The 25,691-nt window shown below is 44.2% G+C and overlaps 1 protein-coding gene across 15 annotated transcripts in view; it reads left to right on the plus strand.

The window, feature by feature from the left end:
- Positions 1-25,691, plus strand: part of PTPRT (protein tyrosine phosphatase receptor type T) — a 1,114,373-nt gene that overhangs the window by 377,984 nt on the left and 710,698 nt on the right. For all 15 annotated transcript variants that reach the window (XM_008017080.3, XM_037983051.2, XM_037983053.2 and 12 more), the window contains exon 3: positions 21,105-21,376. In XM_008017080.3, coding sequence (XP_008015271.3) covers positions 21,105-21,376 — 272 coding nt within the window. The remainder of the gene's footprint in view (positions 1-21,104; positions 21,377-25,691) is intronic.

Genomic DNA, 25,691 nt, shown 5'->3' on the forward strand with positions numbered 1-25,691 from the left:
CTGCCCATCCTCATCCATCCATCCACCCATCCTTGTCCATACATCAGCCCATCCTCATCCATACATCCGTCTGTCCTTTTGTCTCTGTGTATATAATAAGATATTTAAAATGACGTTTGCCATATGTTAATGACAGTTATTTCTGGGTGGTGAGACGAGTTTTTTAAACTTGAATCTTTGTATTTTGCATTTCTTGAATTCCTCAAAATGAATATGTATTATTTCCCAATAACAATAAAGTAATCTTTCTTCTTTAAAACTAAAAAGGCAAAGCAAATATGTTAAGATGTTCACAGTGGTCGAACCTAGATGGCAGAGTTATGAGTTTTTATAATTTTATTCTTTCTAGGTTTCTCAATTTTCTGATACTTTCAATTTATTAAAATTTAAAAAGCATAAAAGGAAAACAAATGAAGTACACAGGGGCTTGTCCTAAGTTATGTAGTTAGAAAGTGATGAAGCAATGATTTAAACCTGGATACAAGGACAGGAATTAAGAGCTGGGGTGGGTTGGATGGGCAAAGGGAAGAGGCAGCATCAAAAGGCTTCTACGGTGGAAGTAATCTAGTTTTTCCACCCTGTAGAAGTGATCTGATTTTCCCTTTTTGGGTGGGGGCAGCCTTTTAGTTGTTGGGTAAGTTACTTGCAGTGAATCTGATGCCTACACTGTTGTAGAAGTCCTAAATCCACAGGCTGTGAGAGCTGGAAGGAATCTGGAAATCCTTCCATCCAACCTGCACTTGAACAGGTGAAGGACTACAGGCATCAGATATTATTTTATACAGTGGTACATTTCAGAACTGGGTACTGCTTTTAAGGCACCCTAATGTAATCCTAAATGCAAGCTGAGCTTTTTGTTACGCTGCATGAAGTAGGAGTCTCCAGGTCCTGACCAGACCAGTGCCATAGCCATGGGATGAGCACTGATTCAGATTCAATAGACTCTTAATTCAGGCTTCCCTTGTGTCTATAACTGGGCCAGGGGCTTCAACTTGTTCTATCTTACATAATCACCCCAACATCCAGGTAGGTCATCTTCTCCCACTCTCTCTCTCTCTTTTATTTTATTTTATTATTATTATTATTATTATTATTATTATTATTTGGTTGATGGAGTCTCACTCTGTCACCCAGGCTGGAGTGTGGAGTGCAGTGGCGTGATCTCTGCTCACTGCAACCTCTGCCTCCCGGTTCAAGCCATACTCCTGCCTCAGCCTCCAGAGTAGCTGGGACTACAGGCGCACGCTGCCACACTCAGTTAATGTTTTTGTATTTTTAGTAGAAATGGGGTTTTACTGTGTTGCCCAGGCTAGTTTTAAACTCCTGAGCTCAGGCAATCCACCCACCTCTGCCTCCCTAAGTGCTAGGATTACAGGCATGAGCCACCGTGCCTGGCCCCTACTCTATTTTATGATTACAAATTTGAGTCTAAGCATGAGGGTAAGTGACATTTACGGAGTCACCCAGTGTATTTGTAGTGGGATTGAATCATGGCCCCCTAGCATTGTGCAAGTCGTAATCCCTGGAACTTGTGACTGTGACCTTATGTGGAAAAAAGATCTTTGCAGATGCAGTTGAGTTAAGGATCTCAAGGGGAGGTCATCCTGGATTTAGGGTGAATCCTAAATCCAATGATAGCTGCAAAAGTGAGAGAAAAGCAGAGGGAGATTTGAAATGCGAGACATAAGGAGAAGACTGTGTGAAGACAGAGGCAGAGACGATTGCAGGGAGCACCAGACACCACCAGGGGCTGCAAGAGGCAAAGAGGAGTTATCCCCCAGAGCCTTACGAGGGCACACAGCCCTGCTGACCCACCTTGATTTCAGACTTCTGGCCTCCAGAACTGTGAGACAATGAATCTCCATTATCCTAAACCACTAAGTTTGTGGTAATTTGTTCTGGCAGCATTAGGAAAGTCATATAGCCAATTAGGAAATGGCTGGAAAGGGCTCCAAGCCAGGGTTTCTGTCTTCTGTATTGGTTCTCTCTGCTCCATCTCAGTGCCCTTCTCACCCAAATGCCAGTGAGTGAAGAGCAGCCAGCCCGATCTGGGAGCCACACCTGGCAGGAGTCACATCTGGCACCCAGAGACACCTGGCGGGACAGAGCTGTGTGTCCCTTGCATTTGTTTCAGGCAGCCCTGTCTCCTGTCCTCCTCAGTCTGACTCACTTTCCCTGCCAAGCCTCAGAGCAGGTTCGGAGGCCTTGGAGAGGAAGGAGAATTGGGCAGTGACGTGATGATGGCACCAACATCTCTTGCTTGAGCTTTTGATTCACCCCCCTAACCAATTTCCCTGCTGCAGCCACATCCTCTGTGACCCAAGTTACATCCCAGTAGCCCCCAGATGTTGCTTGTTAATGCACAGCTGCCCAAGCGCTCTCCTATACCAAAGGTCATGAAGCCCAGAAGCCGCATTTCCCAGACTCCTTCACCTGCAGGGTCACAGTGAGGTCCCACTGATGAGAGATCTGGAAGGCCAAAGAACCGGAGAGCCGTGAGTCTCCCTCAGGCAGCTGAGAGCCCCTGTAGGGGTGTGGGCAGTCAGCAGACTTCGAGCTGTGCCCATGTTTGTTGAGCATCTACCCCACAGTCACGCAAGTAGCCAAAACTACAGACTCGACTTTTCCTGTGGTCCTCATACTTAGGGGTTTCCCGAGGACTACCTTCCCAACTGACATTCCCCAGCCTCCCAGTAGTGGATAAAGGTCTGAGTCTTTGTATGAAAACTGTCTACTTGATGCAGCCAGAGTAGCTTCTGTTTTTTAGAGGGAACCTTGACAAACACATGTATCTTGGTGAAGTGAATATTTTATCATGTCTCAATTCTTCTGGTAAACACCCATGGGCTCTCAGTGCATGGTCAGCTCCTTAGCTTGACTGTCAAGGACTTGCTTTGTCCTTGACCTGGGCCCTCACATCCCCTCTCACTGGTCAGGCCAGGACACCAAATGCCTCTGTGCTGTCATAGGCCTTGACTTTTTCATCCTGTTCCCCCTGCCTGAAATGATCGTTCCCTCTCCACCTGGAGTATTCCTGTGTGTTTTTAAAGAACCAATGCAAATGTCCCCTCAAAAACGCCCAGACAGAGCAACTTGCTCCCCCAGACACATTGTCACTGTTGGATTCTCTGGGATTCAGAATAATAGGTGGAGATGAGTGTTTATTAGGAGGTTTATTGGGAATTGTCCTCTGGACTAGCAGCTATGGAAGGGAAGGAAGGGACGAGGAGCAGGCTGGGGGAGGAAGTGAGCTGACGCAGACCTCAGGACATCATTAGCCAACTCCACGGGGAGCTAAAATGGCCCATCCGAGTCTGCAACAGGCAGGACTGGCTGAGGCTTTCAACCCCAGCTTCCATCAGTCGCTGGATGTGCAGCTCCCAGAAGGGCAGACCTTGGGTCAGGCCATGCTCTATACTCTGCAGCTGACACAGTCTCTGGAGGGGCTACTGCTAAAGACTGTGTGCCTAAGTGCCCTGGTGGCTGGGGAGACAAGTTTCTTTAAAGAGACCTGTGCAGGGCATCACCAGGTGCACCATACCCATTTAGAACAAGATGTCTTCAAGCATAAAATATTTACTCTGTGTCTCTGCATGCTTGGTACCATGTATATAAAGCTTGCTCAGTGAGTGTTTAGTGGGCACATAATGAGTAAAAGAATGAAGGAATGGGCCTGGCATGGTGGCTCACACCTGTAATCCCAGCCCTTTGGGAGTCCGAGGCAGGCGGATCACGAGGTCAGGAGATCAAGACCGTCCTGACTAACATGGTGAAACCCTGTCTCTACTAAAAAAACAAACCAAAAAAATAATAAATTAGCCGGGCGTGGTGGCAGGTGCCTGTAGTCCCAGCTACTCAGGAGGCTGAGACAGGAGAATGGTATGATACCGGGAGGCAGAGGTTGCAGTGAGCCGAGATCACACCACTGCACTCCAGCCTGGGCGAAAGAGTGAGACTCCGTCTCAAAAAAAAAAAAAAAAAAAAAAAAAATTCAATGAATGAATGAGTCAACAAATGAATGAATATAAGGGTATGGAAGAGATTGAAGCCCAATTAAGCAGGAATTTCTTCAGATAATTTCTATACAAGTTGAGAAGTTTCACCCACACCTGTTGTCTATGCTTTTGGCCCTGGGTCATAGTATATCAATTTTGGTCAGAACAAGGGAAATGTGGGGCATGGCTTAACCCTTGGTGTAGGTGGTGAAGAAAATAACCAGAAAAATCCCAAGAAGTAGATAAAGCATTGGATTTATGTATTTCAAATGAGACAGTGGGTGCCACAGAGAGCACAGGGCTCGGGAACGCTTTCCACCATTCACAGAGGCCATGGTGGAAATAACCTTAGGAGACTTTGGGAATCCCAACCTCTTGCAGTTTCCCTTAAAAATTCCCATGAGAATCCATCTGATCAAAACCACAATGAGATACCATCTCACACCAGTTAGAATGGCGATCATTAAAAAGTCAGGAAACAACAGGTGCTGGAGAGGATGTGGAGAAATAGGAACACTTTTACACTGTTGGTGGGATTGTAAACTAGTTCAACCATTATGGAAAACTGTATGGCGATTCCTCAAGGATCTAGAACTAGATGTACCATATGACCCAGCCATCCCATTACTGGGTATATACCCAAAGGATTATAAATTATGCTGCTATAAGGACACATGCACACGTATGTTTATTGCAGCACTATTCACAATAGCAAAGACTTGGAATCAACCCAAATGTCCATCAGTGACAGATTGGATTAAGAAAATGTGGCACATATACACCATGGAATACTATGCAGCCATAAAAAAGGATGAGTTTGTGTCCTTTGTAGGGACATGGATGCAGCTGGAAACCATCATTCTCAGCAAACTATCACAAGAACAGAAAACCAAACACCGCATGTTCTCACTCGTAGGTGGGAACTGAACAATGAGATCACTTGGACTCGGGAAGGGGAACATCACACACCGGGGCCTATCATGGGGAGGGGGGAGGGGGGAGGGATTGCATTGGGAGTTATACCTGATGTAAATGACGAGTTGATGGGTGCAGCACACCAACATGGCACAAGTATACATATGTAGCAAACCTGCACGTTGTGCACATGTACCCTACAACTTGAAGTTTAATAATAATAAATTAAAAAAAAAAAAATTCCCATGAGAAGAGCAACAAAAGCAACAGATCACAGCAACACTGGAAAATGAGACAGGCAAACTTTTGACAGAATCTGAGAGAGTTTTCCCTCAACTCCAAGGCTAATAGGAATGGTCAGGAAAAACATTAGCTCAGCCACCTATGCTGTGCCACTATCAAAAGGAAGATGTGCGTCCATCCTTCTGTGTCCCTCTAGTAGAAGATAAAGGTCTGTACCAACTTAAATGGGACAGACATCCCTTTACAGCATGAACAGGACTTTCTAAAGCACTTAATGTTCTATTGTTTTCTTCCCAACTTTCTTTTCACATCCTGCTCCAGGCTAAAACTCACAATTACAACAGGACAAAATTATCAGAGACATTGTGGCAGCGCGTTGCATCTTGGAAGGTGTCATTTTCACAAGTGCGGTGCTATAGGTGGGCTGGAAGGAATACTTCTGTGGATGGTGGTTTTTCATGTATACCATCTGTTCATAGTGTCAGAGAACCAGGCAGTGAGTGACAGAGAGGATCCAACCCCCGTCCTTCTGAATTTCATCATGGTTAATAATAATGGCTAACATTGATTGAGAATTTAGTATTTGCCTGGTACTATTATAAGTCAGAGGTCAGCAAACTATAGCCCACGCGTGGACCCCTCTGCTGCCTGTTTTTGTAAAGCTTTATTGGAACACAGCCTCATCCATCCATTTATCCATTGTCTGTTCAGTTGTCACACTCCAACAGTAGAATTGACTAGTTGTAACAAAAACTTTATGGCCTGCAAAGCGTAAAATATTGATTGGCCCTTTATGGAAAAAGTTTGTCAGCCTTTCTACTGACTGTTACCTGTATTAATTCGGTTAATCCTCAAGCTTAACTGAGGATCCTGTAAGGTTTGTCTTTTTTTTTTTTTTTTTTTTTGAGATGGAGTCTTCCTCTGTCGCCAGGCTGGAGTGCAGTGGCATGATTTTGGCTCACTGCAACCTCCGCCTCCCGGGTTCAAGTGATTATCATGCCTCAGCCTCCCAAGTGGCTGAGATTACAAGCATGTGCCATCATGCTCAGCTAATTTTTGTATTTTTGGTAGAGACAGGGTTTCACCATGTTGGCCAGGATAGTCTGGATCTCCTGACCTCGTGATCTGCCTGCCTTGACCTCCCAAAGTGCTGGGATTACAGGTGTGAGCCACCACACCTGGCCAGGTTTGTCTTTTTATTATCCCCATTTTACAGATTGGGAAACAAAGACAGAAAAGTCTATGTAATCTGCTCAGGGATGTACTTTAGGAAATGAGAGAACTGGGTTTTGACTGCAGGGGTGTGGCTCCACAGCTGCATCTTCATTACCATGCTGTGCTCCCAAGAACAAGGCTGTAAGATAAAAAAAAAAAAAAGTCTTCCCTATATTAGGAATTAGGGTGTGAGATATACCCATCTATCTGCCTTCCAAGTGTATATTCAAAAAGAGGATTTGACAATGAGGGGCAAACCTGCTATCCTTGTTCTATTAGCAGAAGATGAGAAGCACTGTTCCACAGTATTTAGAGGGGAATAGGTCATGACTCAAGAAATTGAATACAGGAACATGATCTATACTATAAAAGTGATGCAGCATCAGAAATGCACAGGCTCAGAAAATAGACCATTCATAGATCCTTCCTGGGGAAATAATTGTTGCAAAGATACTTCAGAGCCTCGAAAGATGAGCTAAAAATCAAGAATTTGAAAAGGGGAAATCATGGCATGAAAAACTGGCATGCATTCCCTGGGGGGCGTCTACAGGAGCCCTATTCAACTTGTTTCAAAGCTCTTGAGGCGCATTTTCATCTCAGCAAACTGTCTCCTGATGAAGTATCTTGACTGTTTTGTTCACAGCTGTACTCCCGGGGCCTACAACAGTGCCTGGCATGGAGCAGACACTCAATATACATTTGTTGTAGAACTAACCTCCAACATCAGTGAACAGGTAGCCCTGTCGAAGCAGTACTTACTCCTTTCCCATTGGGATCTGGATGTAGCTTCAGTGCAGACAAGGCTGCTATAAACTGTTATCCCCCATTAAGCCTCTTCTTCAGGAAGAATTTACCAACCAGTCACAAGCCCAATTAAATGCCATCACTCCTTGGAAAGCACTAACCTATGCCAGGAAATGAGACTGTAAGGAAATACCTCAAGACACGTGTGGCTGTCTTTCCGTGGGGACTTTTCACTCCTCCTTTCTACTTTTCTGTTTGTTTCCCCATGTATTGTTTTATAGTTAAAAACTATTTTCCCATGCGCCCTCTGAATATGATGTTCCGTCATCTCTACAGAAACCCTCCTAGGGTTTCTGCCTTAGATCTCTCTTTGGGGGATGAACACAGCAGGGCTCTAGAAAGCTTATTAGGAGTTAAATTCTGTCCCCACCAAATTCATATTTGATGTCTTCACACCCAGTATCTCAAAATGTGACCTTATTTGGAAGTAGTCATTCTAGATGTAATTAGTTAAGATAAAGCCATACTGGAGTAGGGTGTGCTCTGAATCCAATATGACTGGTATTTTTTCCTTAACAAATGGAGACAGATGCACACAGGGATAAACCATGTGAATATGAAGGCAGAGATAAGGAAGTGGGGTACATCTACAACCCAAGGAGTGCCAAAGATCGCCAGCAAACCACCAGAAGCTAGGAGAGGGCAAGGAACAGATTCTCCCTCAATGCCCTCGGAAAGAACCAACCCTGCTGACACCTTTATCTCAGGCTTCCAGCCTCCAGGACTGAGACGATCAACTTCTGTTGTTTTAGCCACTCACTTTGTGGTCTTTGTTATGGCGACTCCAAGGAACCCATCCAGCTCATTGCTTCCCTGGCAGTTGTCAGCGCTACGGCTGCCTCTACTTCCTCATTTCATCTTGCTCTACTCTCTTTCCATCTGGGTCCAGGTTCCACTGCAGGGCTGGATGTAACTGACAGAGTCAGTATCTTTGGTGGTCTAGAGTGTAGAGACCACTGGACTGAATGAGGTGGACAGCAGCAAGAGGAAGGGGAACCTAAGAGATGATTGGTGTCTGCGCTGTGGTCAAGGGGGATAGTCCAAAGTACATTTTGGTACAAAAAGTGGGACAAGGGAGGAGGGCTAGGGATGGGGAATGGGAGAAAGGTAAGACTGAAATAGGAAACTAACTTTGCAGCTGAGAGGATGGGGGCAGGTGGAGGAGTGAGGGATGAAAGGGGCAGAGTGGGTTCAGAATGAAAACCGTAGAGAATCTAGGGGTTCAGGTGCTTGATTTCAAGAGGCCCCAGTTGATGGAGACATCCTAGTGGCTTCAAGGACTCAGTGGGTCTGGGAGACTCCTTCCGTGTCATTTCTGTGAGTTGTCATTCTCTCCTGGTGTCCATTTCCTACCTCCTGGCATGCCAGGACAACTATGGTGCCTCAGCAATGAGGGCCCCACTCCCAGCTGGCCCTCACTGGGGTAGGGATTGGAGTCCTTTCCAGATGTGGGAAGGCAGTTTCAAGAGATTCAATGTAGGGCAGTGGTCAAGAACACAGGCTTGGCCGGGCGCAGTGGTTCACGCCTGTAATCCCAGCACTTTGGGAGGCTGAGGTGGGCAGATTGCCTGAGGTCAGGAGTTCTAGACCAACCTGGCCAACATGGTGAAACCCTATCTCTACTAAAAATACAAAAATTAGCTGGGTGTGGTGGCATACACCTGTAATCCCAGTTACTTGGGAGGCTGAGGCAGGAGAATTGTTTGAACCCTGGAGGCGGAAGTTGCAATGAGCTGAGATCATGCCACTGTACTCCAGCCTGGGCAACAGAGTGAGACTCCTTCTCAATAAATAAATAATAAATAATTTTAAAAAAGAGCACAGGCTCTGGACCCATGCTACAGTGCTGTGGAATCTAGTAACCTGTCTGGTCCCTTCTTGGGAAAAGCAGGGAACATCCAGTGGACAGGAGCTGGCATGACCTCCAGGTTATTGTGGTCTACCCTGATAGGCTGAGGCTCAGGCAACCTGTCTGGGAAAAAAAAAAAAAAAAAAAAAAGTGGTTCTCAAACTTGAGTGGGTGTCAGCATCCCCTGGGGGACTTGCTAGGACCCAGACGACTGACCCCACTCAGAGTTTCTGGTCTAGTCAGTCTAGGTTGGGGCCCAAGGATTTGCTTTTTGAGGGGTTTCCCATGACGCTGATGTAACTGGCTCAGCGCCACACTTGGAGAACCACTGGCAAAGAGAGATGTTCCTTGTTGTCAACAGCATGGAGATGTTCCATGGGTTCCTGGTGCCTTCTAGGCCCACTGCCTCTGGGGACAGTGAGACTGGGACCTGCCTTACCCTGCTGAATTCTAGGGTCAGTAATCTCACTGTTGCAGTCAAAGATCTGCATGAGGGCTCAGTAATGCCGCTGCTGCCACGGAGGATCATCGTAGCTAATTCTTAACATGTCAGGTACTATTCTAAGCATGTAACATATAGACACATTTAATTCACGTAACAAGCCTAGGAAGCATGTACAACGTTTGCCATCATCACCTCCATTTTCCAGGTGGAGAAACTGAGGCTCATAGAGGTTAAGTATGTTGCCCAAGGCCACACAGCTGAGAGCTGACAGAGCTGGGATTTGATCTGGCAGTTTGAGTCCACAGTCCATGCCCTTGTCCTGCATTGTTCCACTGATCATGCGGGAGAAGGGAGGCGAGAAATGACCCTCGTAATATTGGACAGGTTCTCTGGCCTCTCTTTGCCCTCATTCTTACCTCAAAAAAGGAAATAGCTTTTCCAATCTTAGAAGAAAAAAAAATACCTTTACACTAAAAAATAAGCTGTCAGGATTAATTGGATAACAGCTGTCAAAGTGTTGTAGCTCCTTAGAGGATGGCAAAAGAGGAGGAATAATTATTGTGCTATTTTCTATGCAGACCCTAGTACATTTAGGGGAGTCAATAAGTGTCTAATGATATTCTTGGGAATTAGCAGTGATGGAAAGGAAATGGCTCAGGCTAGAGGAGCTTGTTGGAGTTGGGCAGAGGGAGAATCTTCATGTTTAATGGCTAGTGGCCAAGACCTCCTGCCCCTGAGAGAGGTAGGTAGGGCGTGGCCCAGGGTAGGAGGTAGGTTAACAAGTTAGCACCCCTGTGGTAACACCATTCATTGATTCGCCCAAGTTTATGGGCCCCTGCCCTATCAGGGCTGGGGAATTAGAGATCAGCTAGTCCAGTGTTTCTCAAAGTGTGGCCCACAGATGGGTTCCATCAGCATCACTTAGAAACTTGTTGGACGTGCAGATTCTTGAACTCCACCCCCAATCTACTGGGTATGGAACCCAGCACAGTTTAACAAGCTTACCGGGCAATTCTGATGCACACTGTGATTTGGGAACCACTGTTTCAGAGGGAAATGATACTGATCTTGGAGTCAGATACACCTCAGTTTGAATGCTGGCACTACCACCCTTTGGCTGTGTGACTCTGGGCAAGTCAAGGCACCTCTCTAAATATCAAATTCCTTATATATAAACTGAAGGGTGAGAGGTTAGAGAGGTGGTCTATAAGGCGCTTGCATTCTGTCTGCAATTTGTTCTAGCCCCTCCACAAGGGAGAAACTGTCTTGTTCCTTGGCTTTGAAACCGGCTATTTCATCTGCATGGAACATTCTTTCTGTTCCATGTTCCCCTGTCTGACACCTACATAACTTAGACCTCAGCCTACAGTTTATTTGCTCCAGAAAGTTGTAGGTGTTTTCTTTTTATACTTCTTCCCCCAAATCAAGTCTGGGTTCTTGCCTTGTCATAGAACTTTCCACATTCCTGTAATGGCTCTTTAGAAGTCTGTAATCTCTAAGAGGAAAAAAACTCTTCCATGCTGACTGCTGTTTCCCTAGTTCAGACACATAGTAGGTACATAAATAATACTTGTGGTTAGAACAAATTTTATTAACTTGATGAAATGCTTGACTCTGGTGGGTTTCATAAGGAAACTGGTGGAGGGGTTAGCCTTCATGCATGGAACCACCTTGGGGAAACTGAGGCATAGAGGTACCAGTAGAGTAATGGATGCAGTGGCAGAGAGAAGCCAGGGGAGAAAGCCAGCTCAAGCGGTTGTGGATTTGAGAGACGGGTGCTGTGGAATTGGGGGCAATCTTTAGCAGACCTCCATGAGGCTCAGGAGTCCACCTGGTATCAGCATTAGATGGTGTGATACACTTACCTTCAATGCTTGCAGCATGGGCTGCCAGTGAAGAGAAAAATAATGTGATGGCATCTGGGCAGCACACATGGTAAGAAGTCACTCCTAGTATCCCCAGGGCAGGCGTTTTGCTAAGCTCAGAGTAACTCTTAGCTTCTGTTTATTACTTATTTATATATTTATCTTGGACAGGGTTATGGACCTCTTTGAGAAAGAGATGGATGCTCTCCCCAAGAAGAAAAAAAGAGCACAAAGACACAAATATTCCCCACTGTCGACCTTGCCACTCACTGGGTATGTGAGGAGGTTGCTTTCAGACCCAGTCGTGGTACGGGAGATAAAAGCCTCAGGTGAGGGGAAGGGTAGACTTAAATACTTGACATCTTTCCAAGCCCTGAGATTTTTAAAGCTTGGCAATAATAGCGATGACCCAATTTAGTAATGTGAAGGCAAGACAGCACCATTTTAACAGGATTAGTCATCTCTTCGTTTTGCTGTCTTTTCTCCCCCTTTCCGTTTGTGTCTTTTCCCATTGCAAATATACGAGGTAATAATCCAGTATTTTCTATGGAGCATGGCAAACATGCTATATATAAGGCACCGTTGAACATTCTGAGTGTAATTGGAGCATAAATGTAACTAATCAAAATATTATCATGCCAACGGATGTGTGAAGAGTTTGGAGATTTTACGATATATGTATTTTAGTTCCATGTCATTTCCATGTAGAGCTGCAGAAGCAAAGGACTCAGCCCAATGAATGTTAAGAACAATTTGGGGTCTGACAATGTTCCCAGCAGCCCTGTTGTTCTCTTTACTCTTAATATGGCAGCAGCTTGACAACTGGACTTAATTTTTGTTTATTCTTTCCATTCTTTACCCCTTTTCCTGCCTGAACCAGCTCCCCAGGGCAAGGCCAGCTAATCCAGGGAGTTCATGATCACTCCTTGTCATCAGACACAATGTGTCCGCTTGTGGCGTGCAGCCCAGCAGCTCAATGAGAATTAGAACTTCCTAGGTTTGAATCCTGGCTCTGCTACCAGCTGTGTGGCCTTGAAAAAGTCACTTAAGCTCTCTGTTTCTCAGTTTGCCCATCCATGAAAGAAGAATGATAGTAGTGACTACCTCACAGGGTTTGTGTTAGAATTAAACAAATGAATCTAAGTAAATTATGATAGTATGTGTTGGCTGTTGTTATTGGTAAGAGCAGGAGTGACTGAGAAGATAAGTAAATTCTCATGAGAACACAAAAAGTACTGGGTTCTTTTGGGAGCAAGACCCAAGGAGAAAGATCTCTCCTTCCCACCCCTTCTTCAGAGGGAGTCTAGGTAGAAAATCCAAGTCAGCCTGGGCTCCTAACTTACCACTAACTAGTCAGGTAAAGTCACTGTAAAGTCTTGGAAACAGACTTCTATAGCTGGAAGGAACTTCAAAACCTCTACCTGTATATATACCTGTTTTGCAGGTGAAGAAACACACAGAATTCTTGCTTACAGGGCAGTGTGTGGTTAAAATGGGTGCATAGGAAGAGGTGAGGAGTCTGAAGGGAGAGTGGCATTATCTGACCTTCAGTTTCATCTGGACTTTGCCAAATGAATTGTCGGTTTCCAACATCAAAGAGCAAATTGGACAAGATTTTATGTTTTACAGTTTATGTTGCTGAGTTGTCATTCTGTTGTGTTTTGGGTTCCATTGTTTTTCCTACAATAACATTTAGTTTTGCTCCTGGGAGATTGAATTGAATGTTGAGGAAGGCAAGTTATTAAGTGATAAAGAGATGCAGGTCCCAGTATGCCCTGCAGCGTTGTCTCTGGGTCTGTTTTCATCACATGATGATTGGAAGGACCAAAAGAAGTACCTTGAGTAAAAAGTCTTTATTTTCACTTTTGCTTTTGTTTGGGATGTCAGGAGGGATGCGAGCTTATGTAGGGGCTGCATGTAGTTTAGTTGGTATTCTGCTTTGTCTCCATCATCTTTTGCCTCTTCTCTCCCCCTGCTCAGTACCCCTTCCCTCACCTGAATTTCATGTCTCCAGCTTCTCTATCTGCCTTTCCCTTGTTCCCCTTCCTCCCTTCCTCTCTTCCTCCCATCCATCCATCCTCTTCCCCCTTTTCCCTCCTATCTTCATCTTATTTTTCATTACTCTTTTGTTTTCTCCTTCTTTTCTTACTTCTTCCCCTTCTCTGTTCTTTCTTTCTCTTGTGTCTCTCCCTCTTCCTCTCTGCCTTCCTCTTTGTCTCAGAAAGTGTAGAAGAATGCAGGGGGGTTGGGAATTGGTCTTTGAGGAAAAGACCCAAGTGTACACAAACTCCTTGCCTGACTCTGCTGGCATTAGGGTATCCAGCATAGGTTAGCAGAGCCTCTCCACCAGTGTCTTCAAATCCAATCACTGGGGGTTAATACCATATTTAAACTACATTATCCACAGCTACATGGATTATTAGATAGTTGTTTTTTCAAAAATTGCCTTAACAAATTTGCATATGAAATGCTGAAACCCCAACGTACTGGTGTGAATGAATGATTTCAGAAATGCGGATTACTTGTTCATGCAAACTGAAAAAATGTTCATAATATTCAATTCCTTTGAAGTTTCAGGATGTATTTTTTTTGTTTTAAATAGATATTATATATCCATTAAGCTCTAAATTAACGCCACCTCCCCATTTCTGTTATATTAGAAAAGCAGCCGATTTCTTTTTTTTGACACTCAATAATTAGATTGCTCTCATAGATAATATGAATAACGTTGAATGATATGTTTATTGGTATGGCTATTGGTTTATTGTTATGTTTGCGATTGGTTCAATGGTTACTAGTTTTCATGGTAATACTGTTAGCACTATCTGCTTCTCTTGCACCTACATTTTCTTACTTGGAAGTGCATTGTGCCTTTTGATGTCTTTGTGCCGCTTTCACTTTTATTATGACTAGACAGCTAAATTTCATCATTATGGACTTCTAAATTAGATCCTGTTTAAATTACCTATAATGAAAGTAGGTACTCTGAAGTCTAGGAACAACAATTCAGAAGTGGCTGTTTCCTGGACATTAGTGAAAGCCAGGTAGGGAAAGTGATATTTAAGTAGTTTAATGAAGGACCATGGCTGAGCTGGGTGGCGTGGATATCAGGAGGGGTATCGCCTGGGCAAAAGCCCAGAGGCAGGGGCATGCGTAGGATGTTTGGAGTGTGTATTAGTTTCCTGTAGCTGCTGTAACAAATTACCACAAATTTAGTGGCCAAAACCCCACACATTTTAATCTGGACATCAGAAGTCCTAAGTGGGTCACACTGGGGTAAATTCAAGGTATCGGGGCTGCATTCTTTTCTGGAGGCTCTAGGGGAGAGTTTGTTTTCTCACCTTTTATAGTTTTTGCTGGGCACCTGCCTTTTTTGGTTCATGGCTCCTTCTTTCATCTCAAAGGAAGCAGCATAGCCTCCTCAGCTCTTCAACTCTGATTCTGACTCTCCTGGCCCCCTTGTCCGCTTACAAGGACACTTGTGATTACATTGTGCTCAGCTGCAAAATCCAGAATAATCTCCCCATCTCAAGTGTATCTAGTTAATAACCTTAATTCCATCCATCTGAACCTTAATTCTCTTGCCATGAAAGGTAACATATTTACAGGTTTCAAATATTAGGATGTGGACATCTTTGGGAGGCCCTTATTCTGTCTACCATAAAGTGGCTGAGGATTGTGCATGTGGGGGAGGGTGGGGGAGATAGTCTTCATATACCAGGCAGGAAGGGTGGGGGTCAGGATGTGCAAGGCTCCAAATATCCCCGTGAAGGACCTTGAACTTTATAAGAAATGGGGAATTTCTTATAAAGGAGGACCTCAATGGAAGTTGAGGACGTGTCACGGTTGGTTTTGTGTCTCAGAAAGATGGTGCTGACTACTGTTTTTTTGGAGGGTGAGAGAATCAAGGACTAGACTGCTTAGGAAGTCGTTGCAAAAGTTCACAAAATAAAAGTTCCTGACAGAATTGCCGTAGACCTGAATAAGGCCAGTGCCAAGGGAGTGGAAAGGAAGAAGATGGCCAGAGAAATGAGAGGAGGAGGCATCCCTGGACCTTGATGCCTTATCAGTTGTGGGAGGTGGGAACAGGGCAGCAGATTTTACTCTGCTTCTCAATGGATTTCTTAATATTTTCTTCTTCAGTCTATTAAGGTCTCCCTGCTACACTGAAATAAAACTTTAGGGATATGGGGAAGATAGAAAAGAAGCTATTTTTGAGGACCTGCAATGCAGCAATACTTATCTAGACACTTTACAAATAGTAGTTGTATTAATCCTCGTGTCCCCAATGTGAGAGGTGTTTTATAGCCATTTTGTAGAAGATGATACTTGAGAGTCAAAGAGTTAAGTGATTTGTTTAAGATCATCAGAGAGAAGAGACGCATCTTGGGTTCCAGTTTATCCTGGGGGCCCCTTGTTAGAAGCATCCTACATTGTCCTTGCTCACCAGGGCTTGGGGCTCAACAAGCAGTTGTTGAACTGCATGTCAAAGCTGAGGCTGGGAGTGCCCAACGTGTGTGCACATGCTTCCCCTAAGTCATGTGACATGTAGAATGCCTAGGGCCTCTGTGCTTCCTGAAGGCAACATATGTTCTTTTCCCTCTTAAATGGCTATCTGGGAAATCACTTCTGAGGCTGTACAGCTCGGGCAAGGAAGGGTAGAGTTGTCTGTGGCAGAAACTGAAATTGGAATCAGAAACTCTGAGTCTAAATCTTCATTGTGTTGGTTGACCTTGGCCAAGTTACTTGTTTCCCTGCTGGAGTTTATAAAATGAGTAGGTTGGGTTAGTTAAGCTCCTGTGACTCACCTGAATGTAATTTGTTATGCTTTGATAAGTAATCCACAACTTCTAGACCAGTGCTATCCAACAGAAATTTCTGTGACAATGGATGTATTCTACATCAGCACTGTCCAATATGGTATCCACCAGTCATGTGTGTCTGCTGGGCACTTAAAATGTGGCTAGTATCCCTAAGGAAATGATTCTTTTCTACTTAATTTTAATTATTTTAAATAGGCATATGGTGTTACTAGCTACTGGTTAGGAGAGTGCATTTCTAGACCCTGTAGTCTCTGCTTTCTAAGAAGCAATAATTGATTTGAGTATTTACCACTTTCTGGCTACGTGGCTTTAGGAAAATGACTTCACCTTTCTGTTCCTTCGTATTCCTTGCTTTAAAACAGAGATAGCATGGCACCACCTCATTAGGGTGTTAAACAATGCTTAGATCAATGCCTGGCGCATAATAAGTTCTCAGTAAACATTAGGTTTTATAAACTGCATTGGGCTCACTGTTACCTGCTATTGGCTATCTGTTATAAAATTAGCATTTATTAAGTACCATTTTTACTTAATATTCACAGAAAACAAACAACTTTGATCTGTAGGTTTCATTATCCCATTTTATAGATGGGGACATTGAGGCCCAGGGAATTTTAGTGACTTGCTCAAAGTTACACAACTAAGAAACGACAGAAGCGGGAGTAAAACCCAGTTTCCTTGACTGAAGATCCAGGACTCATTTTGTGCCACCACAGCTGCTTGGCTTTTGGTAGCATTTGAGGCCCCACCAGTATCCATTCCCTTCAAGTGGGTGCTGGCACTGGGAGCTGGCGGGGCCACCTGTCTGCAGGGACCGCACTGAGCTCTTGGTGCCCAAGGCCCTCAGCTGCCAGTCGCCCGAGCACACTCATGTAATCTTAATGAACAATGTGCAAAGCCATTAAAAACTCAATTAGGACTTTCTTTTTACTGCCGACGTGAGGAAATGCAATCCTGAGGTGCTCATGTGTAAACACAATAGCCGCCATCTGCTATGGAGAAGCGTTTTGCCTCCAAAAAGGGGATCTGTGTTGCAGACACATCAATAACGAGGCGCTTATCAAGGCATTATTATGCACGAAGGGGAAAAATGCAAAATTTATCGCCAGCCAGAGAGTACTTCCTGGTTTAATTCCACAATTTTCAGTGCTATGTATAATAACTATGAGGAAACTAATGCTGTTTTATGTTCCTTATCACATTAGTAGACTTTTTTTTTTTTTAAGGGAGAAGGGAAAAGAATGTATTTACAGTCTTTCTCTTTCTTGTTTCTGACTGATCTTGGCGTAATGACCAGCTCAGTTTTGATCTCCGGGAAACTGACAGCCCTGGGATGATATTAATTATGCCAACCTGTTGATCAAAGCGGGACCCACAGAGTTGATGATATACAAGGGTTTTCACTCCTGAACAGTCTCTAGTGGAGGGCTTGGGCTCAACTGGCAGATACGGCTCCCTTCCTTTCTGGAGGGTGTGATCAGACCTGTATAAGGTGGGCTACATGTGCAAGGGGCTAGAGATGGCCACTGGATCCCACTCCCAAGACCTTACACTAGCATTGCTGGATATTTCTGTGCCTTTGCCTGGGCTGTTCTCTCTATTTCAAATGCCTCCCAAGTTACCCCCTGGGCTTGCTGCTCTTCATGATATCCTTACGTAGACTGTCTTGCACCTTTGCTTAGTAGCTACTGTTCCACATCCTATTGCCTTGAATAAAGGGACTTGTAGCTGAATGACAGTTTATTCCTTCTTTACTTAAAATCCAAGATGAGTGCTCCTAATAGGTGAGTAGCCTTCTGTGTGGTTGTGCTCATTCAGGGAACCTGGTTTCTTTTATGGTGCTCTGCCCTCCCCTAGGCTCCTGAGATCCAGGACATTCAGATGGTAGATGGGAAAATAGAATGGGCCAATGATTCTCACCACTTTATGTACATGCAGATCACCTGGGGATCTTGATAAACTACAGATCCAGACTCTTTAGGCCTGGGGGTGGATGTCAGATTCTTGTTTCTCACAAGCTCCCAGGTGACACTGGGATGGCTGGTCCAAGGACCAGTCTTTGAGAGGCAAGATCATTTAGTATGGAGGTGTGGGGGTGAGAGGGAGGCAGCTTTTACCGACCAGGCCTGGAAAGTGGCAAACGTCATACTCATGCCCCATTATCTAGAACTCAGTTGCACGTCCCCACCAAATGCTAAAGGGAGGCTGGAAGACATAATCTAGCTGTGTGCCCAGAACAATGTTACAGGGTTGTACATGAAGCTACATGGAACAGGGCAATCTCTACCTCCTCAGCGAGCCTGCCCTGCTACTGAAGCTAGGATGGAAAGAAGTGGGAACATGAGCTGGTGAAAGGAAAACTTTCCCAAGTCTCTCTACAGTGGATTGTAAGGAGCCAAGGGTACATGTGCCTGTGGTGTGAATTGGCAGGAGGACAGCAACTGAAGTGTGCATGCGGGTATCATGGGATTCAGAAAGGAGAGAGACACTTTGCTTCTCGGGCTGCTTCCTCTGCTGGGAGATGTGCTACTCCTCAGTGGCAGAGACAGTCACAAACCCTTTGTGGGGCTTGTGAGTTGCTACTTACCTGTTCAAGGAAACCGTCTGGAACCCTGTGGCATGTAGGCCAGCAGACAGATAGGGGCATGGATGCAGGCTCCGTCTCATCTCTCTCAATTTCTGCCCCTGTAATTGCTCCTTTTTAGCTGCCCCATTGTGAGTTTATGATAATTTGATAACTTCCCTGACATACAGACATCTCTCCACTTACCTTGTGTTACTGCAAGGCCATAAAACTAGGAAGCTTTTCTCCCTTGGAAAGACTGGCAAAGACATCCGCACCTTTGTTCCACTTCCAGTGGCTCCTTCCCCAGGCGGTGCTACGTATTCTGAAATCATGACTTTTGCAGCCATATGGATGGAACTAGAGACAATAATCTTAAGTGAAGTAACTCCAAAACAGAAAATCAATACGGCATGTTCTCACTTATAAGTGGTAGCTAAATAATGCGTACACATGGATGCAGAGTGTGAAATGATATACATTGGAGGCTTGGAAGGGTTGGAGGGTGAGAGGGGAGTAAGAAATGAGAAATTACTTAATGGAGACAATATACATTATTTGGTTGCTAGTCACACTAGAAGGCCAGACTTCGCCACTATGCAACATATCCATGTAACACAGCTGAACTTGTATCCCTTATATTTACACAAACATTTTTCTCATTGGTAGGGTGGCAAAAACCTGTTAGCCACTGGCTCATGTTTCTCTGTGCTTTTCACCTGGCTACTTTGTGGTACAAGCCCACCCAGCTATCCTAAGTGGTCATCCCAGTAAGACAGCTGTGGCCCTAGGGATCTGGGCAGAGTTGGAGGGTGGGTCCGTGGCCATCCCCCTGCTCTGTCTGGTGCTTCAGGGGGAACATGCAGAAAGTCTAATTTGGCCTTAAGTCCAAGTTACTTTGTGAATAACGATGTGGAGGTTTTGAACTCCTCTCTCTCTGTTTCTTTCTTTCTCTTTCTGTCTCTCGTGTCTGTTTTTAAATTCACTCAGAACCTGCAGGAGACAGGATTTGATTGGTACCTACTAGAATCCCAAGAAGTTACGGGTTTCCCAGCACTTATTAACTGGGAGCTGTTAGTCTTTTTGGTATTAGAGTGAAAGAATTAGGTGACTTTTAGCTATTGAAGTAGCTCACCTTGGCTGAGGATAAGTGGTCTTAAAGTTTGTTTCTGAATTGAAGATTTTAGTGTTTTTCTAGGTGGAAACATTCCTTCTGGAATCACCTGAGTTTATCTGCTGTGTTTCATGATGCAGTTTATTTCATAGACTCGTAAGACTCTAAGACACAGAGCTCAGCCCTCCCAGTTGCTTGTGAAATTTCCTTAACTATCTCTTTAATTTGTCCAGCCTCTGTTTTGCCACCTGCATTGATGGGGACTCACTTTATCTCTGGCCAGTCCTTTCTATTTTGCACCAACTTCACTTGTTAGAAAGTTCTTTGTACACTGAACTGAAATGTGCCCCCTCATGGTTTCTTTCATGAGTCTGCCCTCTCAGGCAGCTTTATCAATAAGCTATTGTCACAATAAGCTGCATGACACACTGAGAAGAAACTCGGTGGCCAACAACAATAAGCGTTTATTCTAGCTCTCATGGAACTGTGCATTGATTGTAGATTGGCTGATCTAGGTTGGGCTTTTGGGCCATGTGGCTGTGATTCCAGCTGCAGGGGTGGCATGGCTTGGTTCTTTACTATCAGTTCAAGTCAGGTATCTTCCATGTGTGTATTCTTCATCCCAAGCTGAAAGGGGCAGCAGCTACTGGGGGCACATTCTTCTCATGAAAGGTGGCAGTAGTGCAAGACGGTAAGCCCAGCAGGGCGAGCACATTTTAACCTTTGCTTGAGTCATTCTGTTAGCATCCTATTGACCAAAGCAAGTCATATGGTGGAGCCCAAAGTGAAGGGATGGGGACATACCCTCTGTTTCTGCTGGAAGGAACTGCAAAGCCAATGGCAAGGGACATGGATCCAGGAGGGATAAAGAATTGGAAACAACCATTTAATTTGCCAAAGCAACTCAAAAGAGGCTCACTTCATCTATGGAAGACAACATTTTGAATGCTTGGAGATGTTTTCTGCCAACAGTAACAGTAGCTATGTTTTCTGCAAATAGCAATAGTAGCACCTTGTAGAAATACTTCATACATGTTACCATCTCTTAATTCTTAAAACCACCTTATTGAATAGATTTTTTTATTCCCAAATACAGAAGAAGATACTCAGGCTTAGAGAGGTGTGGCTTTCACAGGGTCACCCCGAGCCTCCTAGACTGACTTGATCTCTGGCCGCTCCTCTGGCCACCATGTTTATGGGTATGACTGGTTTTCAGAAGTATTTTCTTACTTTCTCTTTGTCTCTACTTCCCACCTGCTTTGTGGGTCTCCAGGATCTTTCATGATGGTGAACAGCTCTGGGAGAGCCTCTGGCCAGAAGGCCCACCTTCTCCTGCCGACCCTGAAGGAGAATGATACCCACTGCATCGACTTCCATTACTACTTCTCCAGCCGTGACAGGTCCAGCCCAGGGGCCTTGAACGTCTACGTGAAGGTGAATGGTGGCCCCCAAGGGAACCCCGTCTGGAATGTGTCCGGGGTCGTCACTGAGGGCTGGGTGAAGGCAGAGCTCGCCATCAGCACTTTCTGGCCGCATTTCTATCAGGTATGGCATTTACCATGGTTTTATGTTTGAAAATTAGTGATAAATCTACACACCTCTTGCTCTCCATACAGGTGCTAGGTCTAGAAAGGACTTCATTTATCTACTTGTGTTTACTGGGCTTCTCCTCCTAGCCAAGCTCTGCAGAGGTGACCCAATATAGCCCCTGCCCCACTTGAGTTCATTGTTTGTAGGAAAAGACTGATATGTAAATAAAATGACAATATACCAGGATGCGTGTGGCTCCTGACGATGCTGGAGGAACATAGGCATTGATTCCTTTTTACAAAGTCAGTGCTTATTACATGATGAGGGAGGTTCTAGTACTATCCTATTTTATGGATGAAAAGATTGAGGTTTGGAGAGATGAGTTAACTAGTCAAAGATCACCCTTTGGGGAATGGGTGTTTGCTAGGGAAGGCAATTAGGATGGTTTGTAAGAGGAGATGACATCTAAGACGAATCTTGAAGAATGAATACAAATTTATTTTAAAAGGCAGGGAGGGAAAGGCATTTGAGTTGTCAAGGACAGTGTGTCCGATGAGCTAGAGGGGTGGATGATAGATGATGGCAGAGTTTGGAAAGTCTAAGTTGTTTAAGGTACGTTGCAAAGGGGATAGACAGGGAGATCAGCCTGCAGGGACAAGCGGATCATGGGGGGCTTTGAATGTCAGGCTAATGGATGGAACTTAGCTTAAAGCAGTGCTGTTCCTACTGCCCATGGTGAAGGGATGCTTTTCCTCCCCGCTCTTTGTGGAGCAATACTCTTATAAACCGTGGTTAAAAAAAAAATCATGGGCCGGGCGCGGTGGCTCATGCCTGTAATCCCAGCACTTTGGGAGGCCGAGACGGGTGGATCACAAGGTCAGGAGATCGAGACCATCCTGGCGAACACGGTGAAACCCCGTCTCTACTAAAAAATACAAAAAACTAGCCGGGCAAGGTGGCGGGCGCCTGTAGTCCCAGCTACTCGGGAGGCTGAGGCAGGAGAATGGCGTAAACCCGGGAGGCGGAGCTTGTAGTGAGCTGAGTTCATGCCACTGCACTCCAGCCTGGGCGACAGAGCAAAGACTCCGTCTCAAAAAAAAAAAAAAAAAAAAAAAAAAAAAATCATGGCAATGCCAAATTGCCATAACAGTTCCTAAACCTCTCTCTCTTTCCTTCCTTATCTCCTTGTGAACTGATGCACACAGTGCACAGATTGGCACCAATCCATAAAGCATGCTTAGAGGAACACTCTCCACATTGTCTTGGCTTGGGGCTGTTGAAAGTTTTCTTATTTTTTTGACAATGTTATTAAGGTAAAATGTACATATCACAGAATCCACCTATTTTAAGTATGCAATCCCGTGACTTTAGAAAACCTATTGAATTGTGCAACCGTCATCATAAACCAGTCCAGAACATGTTCATCATCCCAGTAAGATACCTTGTGCTCATTTGCAGTTAATCACCACGTGCACTGTTGAAAGGTGTTAGATTGGAGAGTGAGGCAGTCACATCTGCATTTTGGAGAAATTTCTCTAGCGTTGGAAGCAGAAGATGAACCAGTGGCTGAGGGCTTCTTAGACTTCCTCCAGGTTAATATCCATGGTACAGTTCTTCCAGATTTTAGTGTTAGGAATACATTTATCTATTGAGATCACTTGTTGGGTTTACCTTAATGAGACAATTCAAACTTTATTTCCCTTTTGCCTTAGTAACGAGAAATCAGAATTTAATACTCAATTACCCTCAACATTTAACCTGGATTTTTGCCATGCATATTTCAATTTTATCCTCAATGGCTTGTGATTTCCTTTTAGAATAATTTTATTTTTCTTCATGATGCATTTCCTGAAATTCCTTTTAGAAATAGGGGAGAAGTTATGATGATGATGGTGATGGTGGTGATGATGATACCTACCGTTCATTGGGTGTTTATCATGTTCCAGGCACAGTACAAAATATTTCACATACATTACCTTGTTTAATCTTCACAACAATCCTTTGAGGCAGGTGCTACTATACCCATTTTATAGGCGATGAAGCGAAGGCTCAGAAATGGTGAGTGATAACCCAAGCACTAACAGAGGTAGTGCCTTGTTTTTTCATCTATTCTGTTTGATTTCACTGTCTAAGCTAGTATAATCCAATATAAATATAATGGGAACCACACGTGCCATTTATAAATGTTTAGTAGCCACATTAAAAAGTTAAAGGAAATCAGTGAAATTAATTTGTGTGTGTGCAAGCTCCGCCTCCCGGGTTCACGCCATTCTCCTGCCTCAGCCTCCTGAGTAGCCGGGGCTATAGGCACCCGCCACCACACCTGGCTGTTTTATATTTTTAGTAGAGACAGGGTTTCACCGTGTTAGCCAGAATGGTCTTGATTTCCTGGCCTTGTGATCCACCCGCCTTGGCCTCCCAATTTTAATAATATGCTTTACTTAACCCAATGTATCCAAAATACTATCACTTCGACATGTAATCAATCTAAACAATTATTAGTGAGATGTTTTCTGTTCTCTCCCTATCAGTCTTTATAATTCAGTCTATATTTTACACTTACAGTAAGTCTCAATTTAAATGTTTTATTTTCATTAGTAATACTGATCTGTATTTAGATTCATAAAATGTATAGCTGAAGAAGTGGATACATATACACAAGTTGTTCCAAATATTCTTAAGTGAATTGGGTATCAGTTTTTAAATTAAATTTTAAGGTAACGGAAGTTAAGTAAAATGAGAAGTTCAGTTTCCCCGTCTCATTAGCCACACTTCAGTAGCTGGTGGTTGTCAAATTAGTACAGATCATAATTCTTAACCACTTGGCTCCACAATTTCCCCTAGTAGAGTTCTTGAAAGGCTTAGCCATGCCTAGAGCTTGTGGGTGGGGAGATGAAGGGGGTGACTCCAAGGCTGGGCTCTCAGAAGGGACCTGGCCTTTATGGGGTGCTGGTTCTGCTCATTCTCATCCTCCACTGCTGGAGAATCTTGCAACTGTCTCTTGTAGTGCCTTGGTCTGTGTTGAGGGTTTTCTTAAGGTTTTTACTTTGGAGTTCTTTGTCAGGAGACTTAAAGGAGTAGATAATAAGATACTTGTGGCAGGGATTGTCGAACAGCACAGGTTACTTCCGCAACCCTGGAGATATCCAAGCAGCCTGGGAGATGGTCCTAAATAGCCCTGTTTGTGACCACATTTCCATTGCTTCTCCCCCAACCTCATCTCCTTGGCCTGTCCATGGGTGGCCAAGAGCCAGAGGCAGGAAGTTAAGAAAGTTAGGAAGAAAGCAGAAATAAAAGAGGCAGTGAGAAAGAGAAGAAAAGAGAAAAAGAGAGAGTGAATTCTTGGAAGAACTCATCACACCATCATTCAGCCACTCGCTCTCTATTCTCATCTACTTGTCAGTCGTTTTGCTTCCTGCATGAGCCAGGCCAGTTCAGGCATTGGTAACGCAGAGGTGAGTGGGACAGAGCTGGCCTTGGGGTGGTCAGGGTAGGCCGTTGTCATTTGGTGTGACGTTAAACCCCTATTCCCTTCTTTTCAACAGCAGGAACCTATGAATGAAAGTGGCTAAAAGGAGAATCCTTTGTTTTTAACGTGTGTTACCCACAGTGTGACCTGTTTTACCCTAGATGTTTTGAGACTAATTATATACCTTTGGCCTCATTACTTCTGTGTCTTTTCCTTTTGTGTAATATGTTTTAGTACAAACCTTTATCTGAAACTGATGGTGTCAGATATATGTCGGAATTCAGAATGTTTGGAATTTAGTAATATATTGACATATCTTCTGTATTTTGTAACAACCCTGGTAGGGTCTGAGGCAGTACCCTGTAACCAAATCTAATATTTCTACAGCAAAACTTACACATTCTCACAAGAAATGGGATAAATAAAGACTGCAAGTAGTATCAGGCCAATTCGACTATGTTCAGGTTTTACCACCAAATTACTTTGTATAATACTAAGGTGAAGAACCTTGTTTTCAGAGCTTTTGGGGTCTCAGAATTGCATTAAGCATATAGCCCTATATTCTCTACCTGCACAGTTGCATAAACAAGGAGATCAGATCTTGCTTGTACATTCTGGGAAGAATACCCAGTGTATGACTTGTAGTGTGTGCTCTGTGGAACATTTGTTCCCCAAGACTCTCTGTAGTGAAGGCTGATGTGGTGGAGGTCACAGCATTTTGAAGAAGCTGTGTGATGTATCCGGTTCTAGGAGACTCACAGTTACCCATGTGGGAGTTCTGAGGAGTCAGAAATAAATGGATTTGTTGGTGTTTAACTTACTGTCTTTCCTCTAAGTTTGATCTTGGCCCTCTTTTTGTCG

The sequence above is a fragment of the Chlorocebus sabaeus genome, chromosome 2, assembly GCF_047675955.1.
Source record: "Chlorocebus sabaeus isolate Y175 chromosome 2, mChlSab1.0.hap1, whole genome shotgun sequence".
NCBI classification, from domain to species: domain Eukaryota; kingdom Metazoa; phylum Chordata; class Mammalia; order Primates; family Cercopithecidae; genus Chlorocebus; species Chlorocebus sabaeus.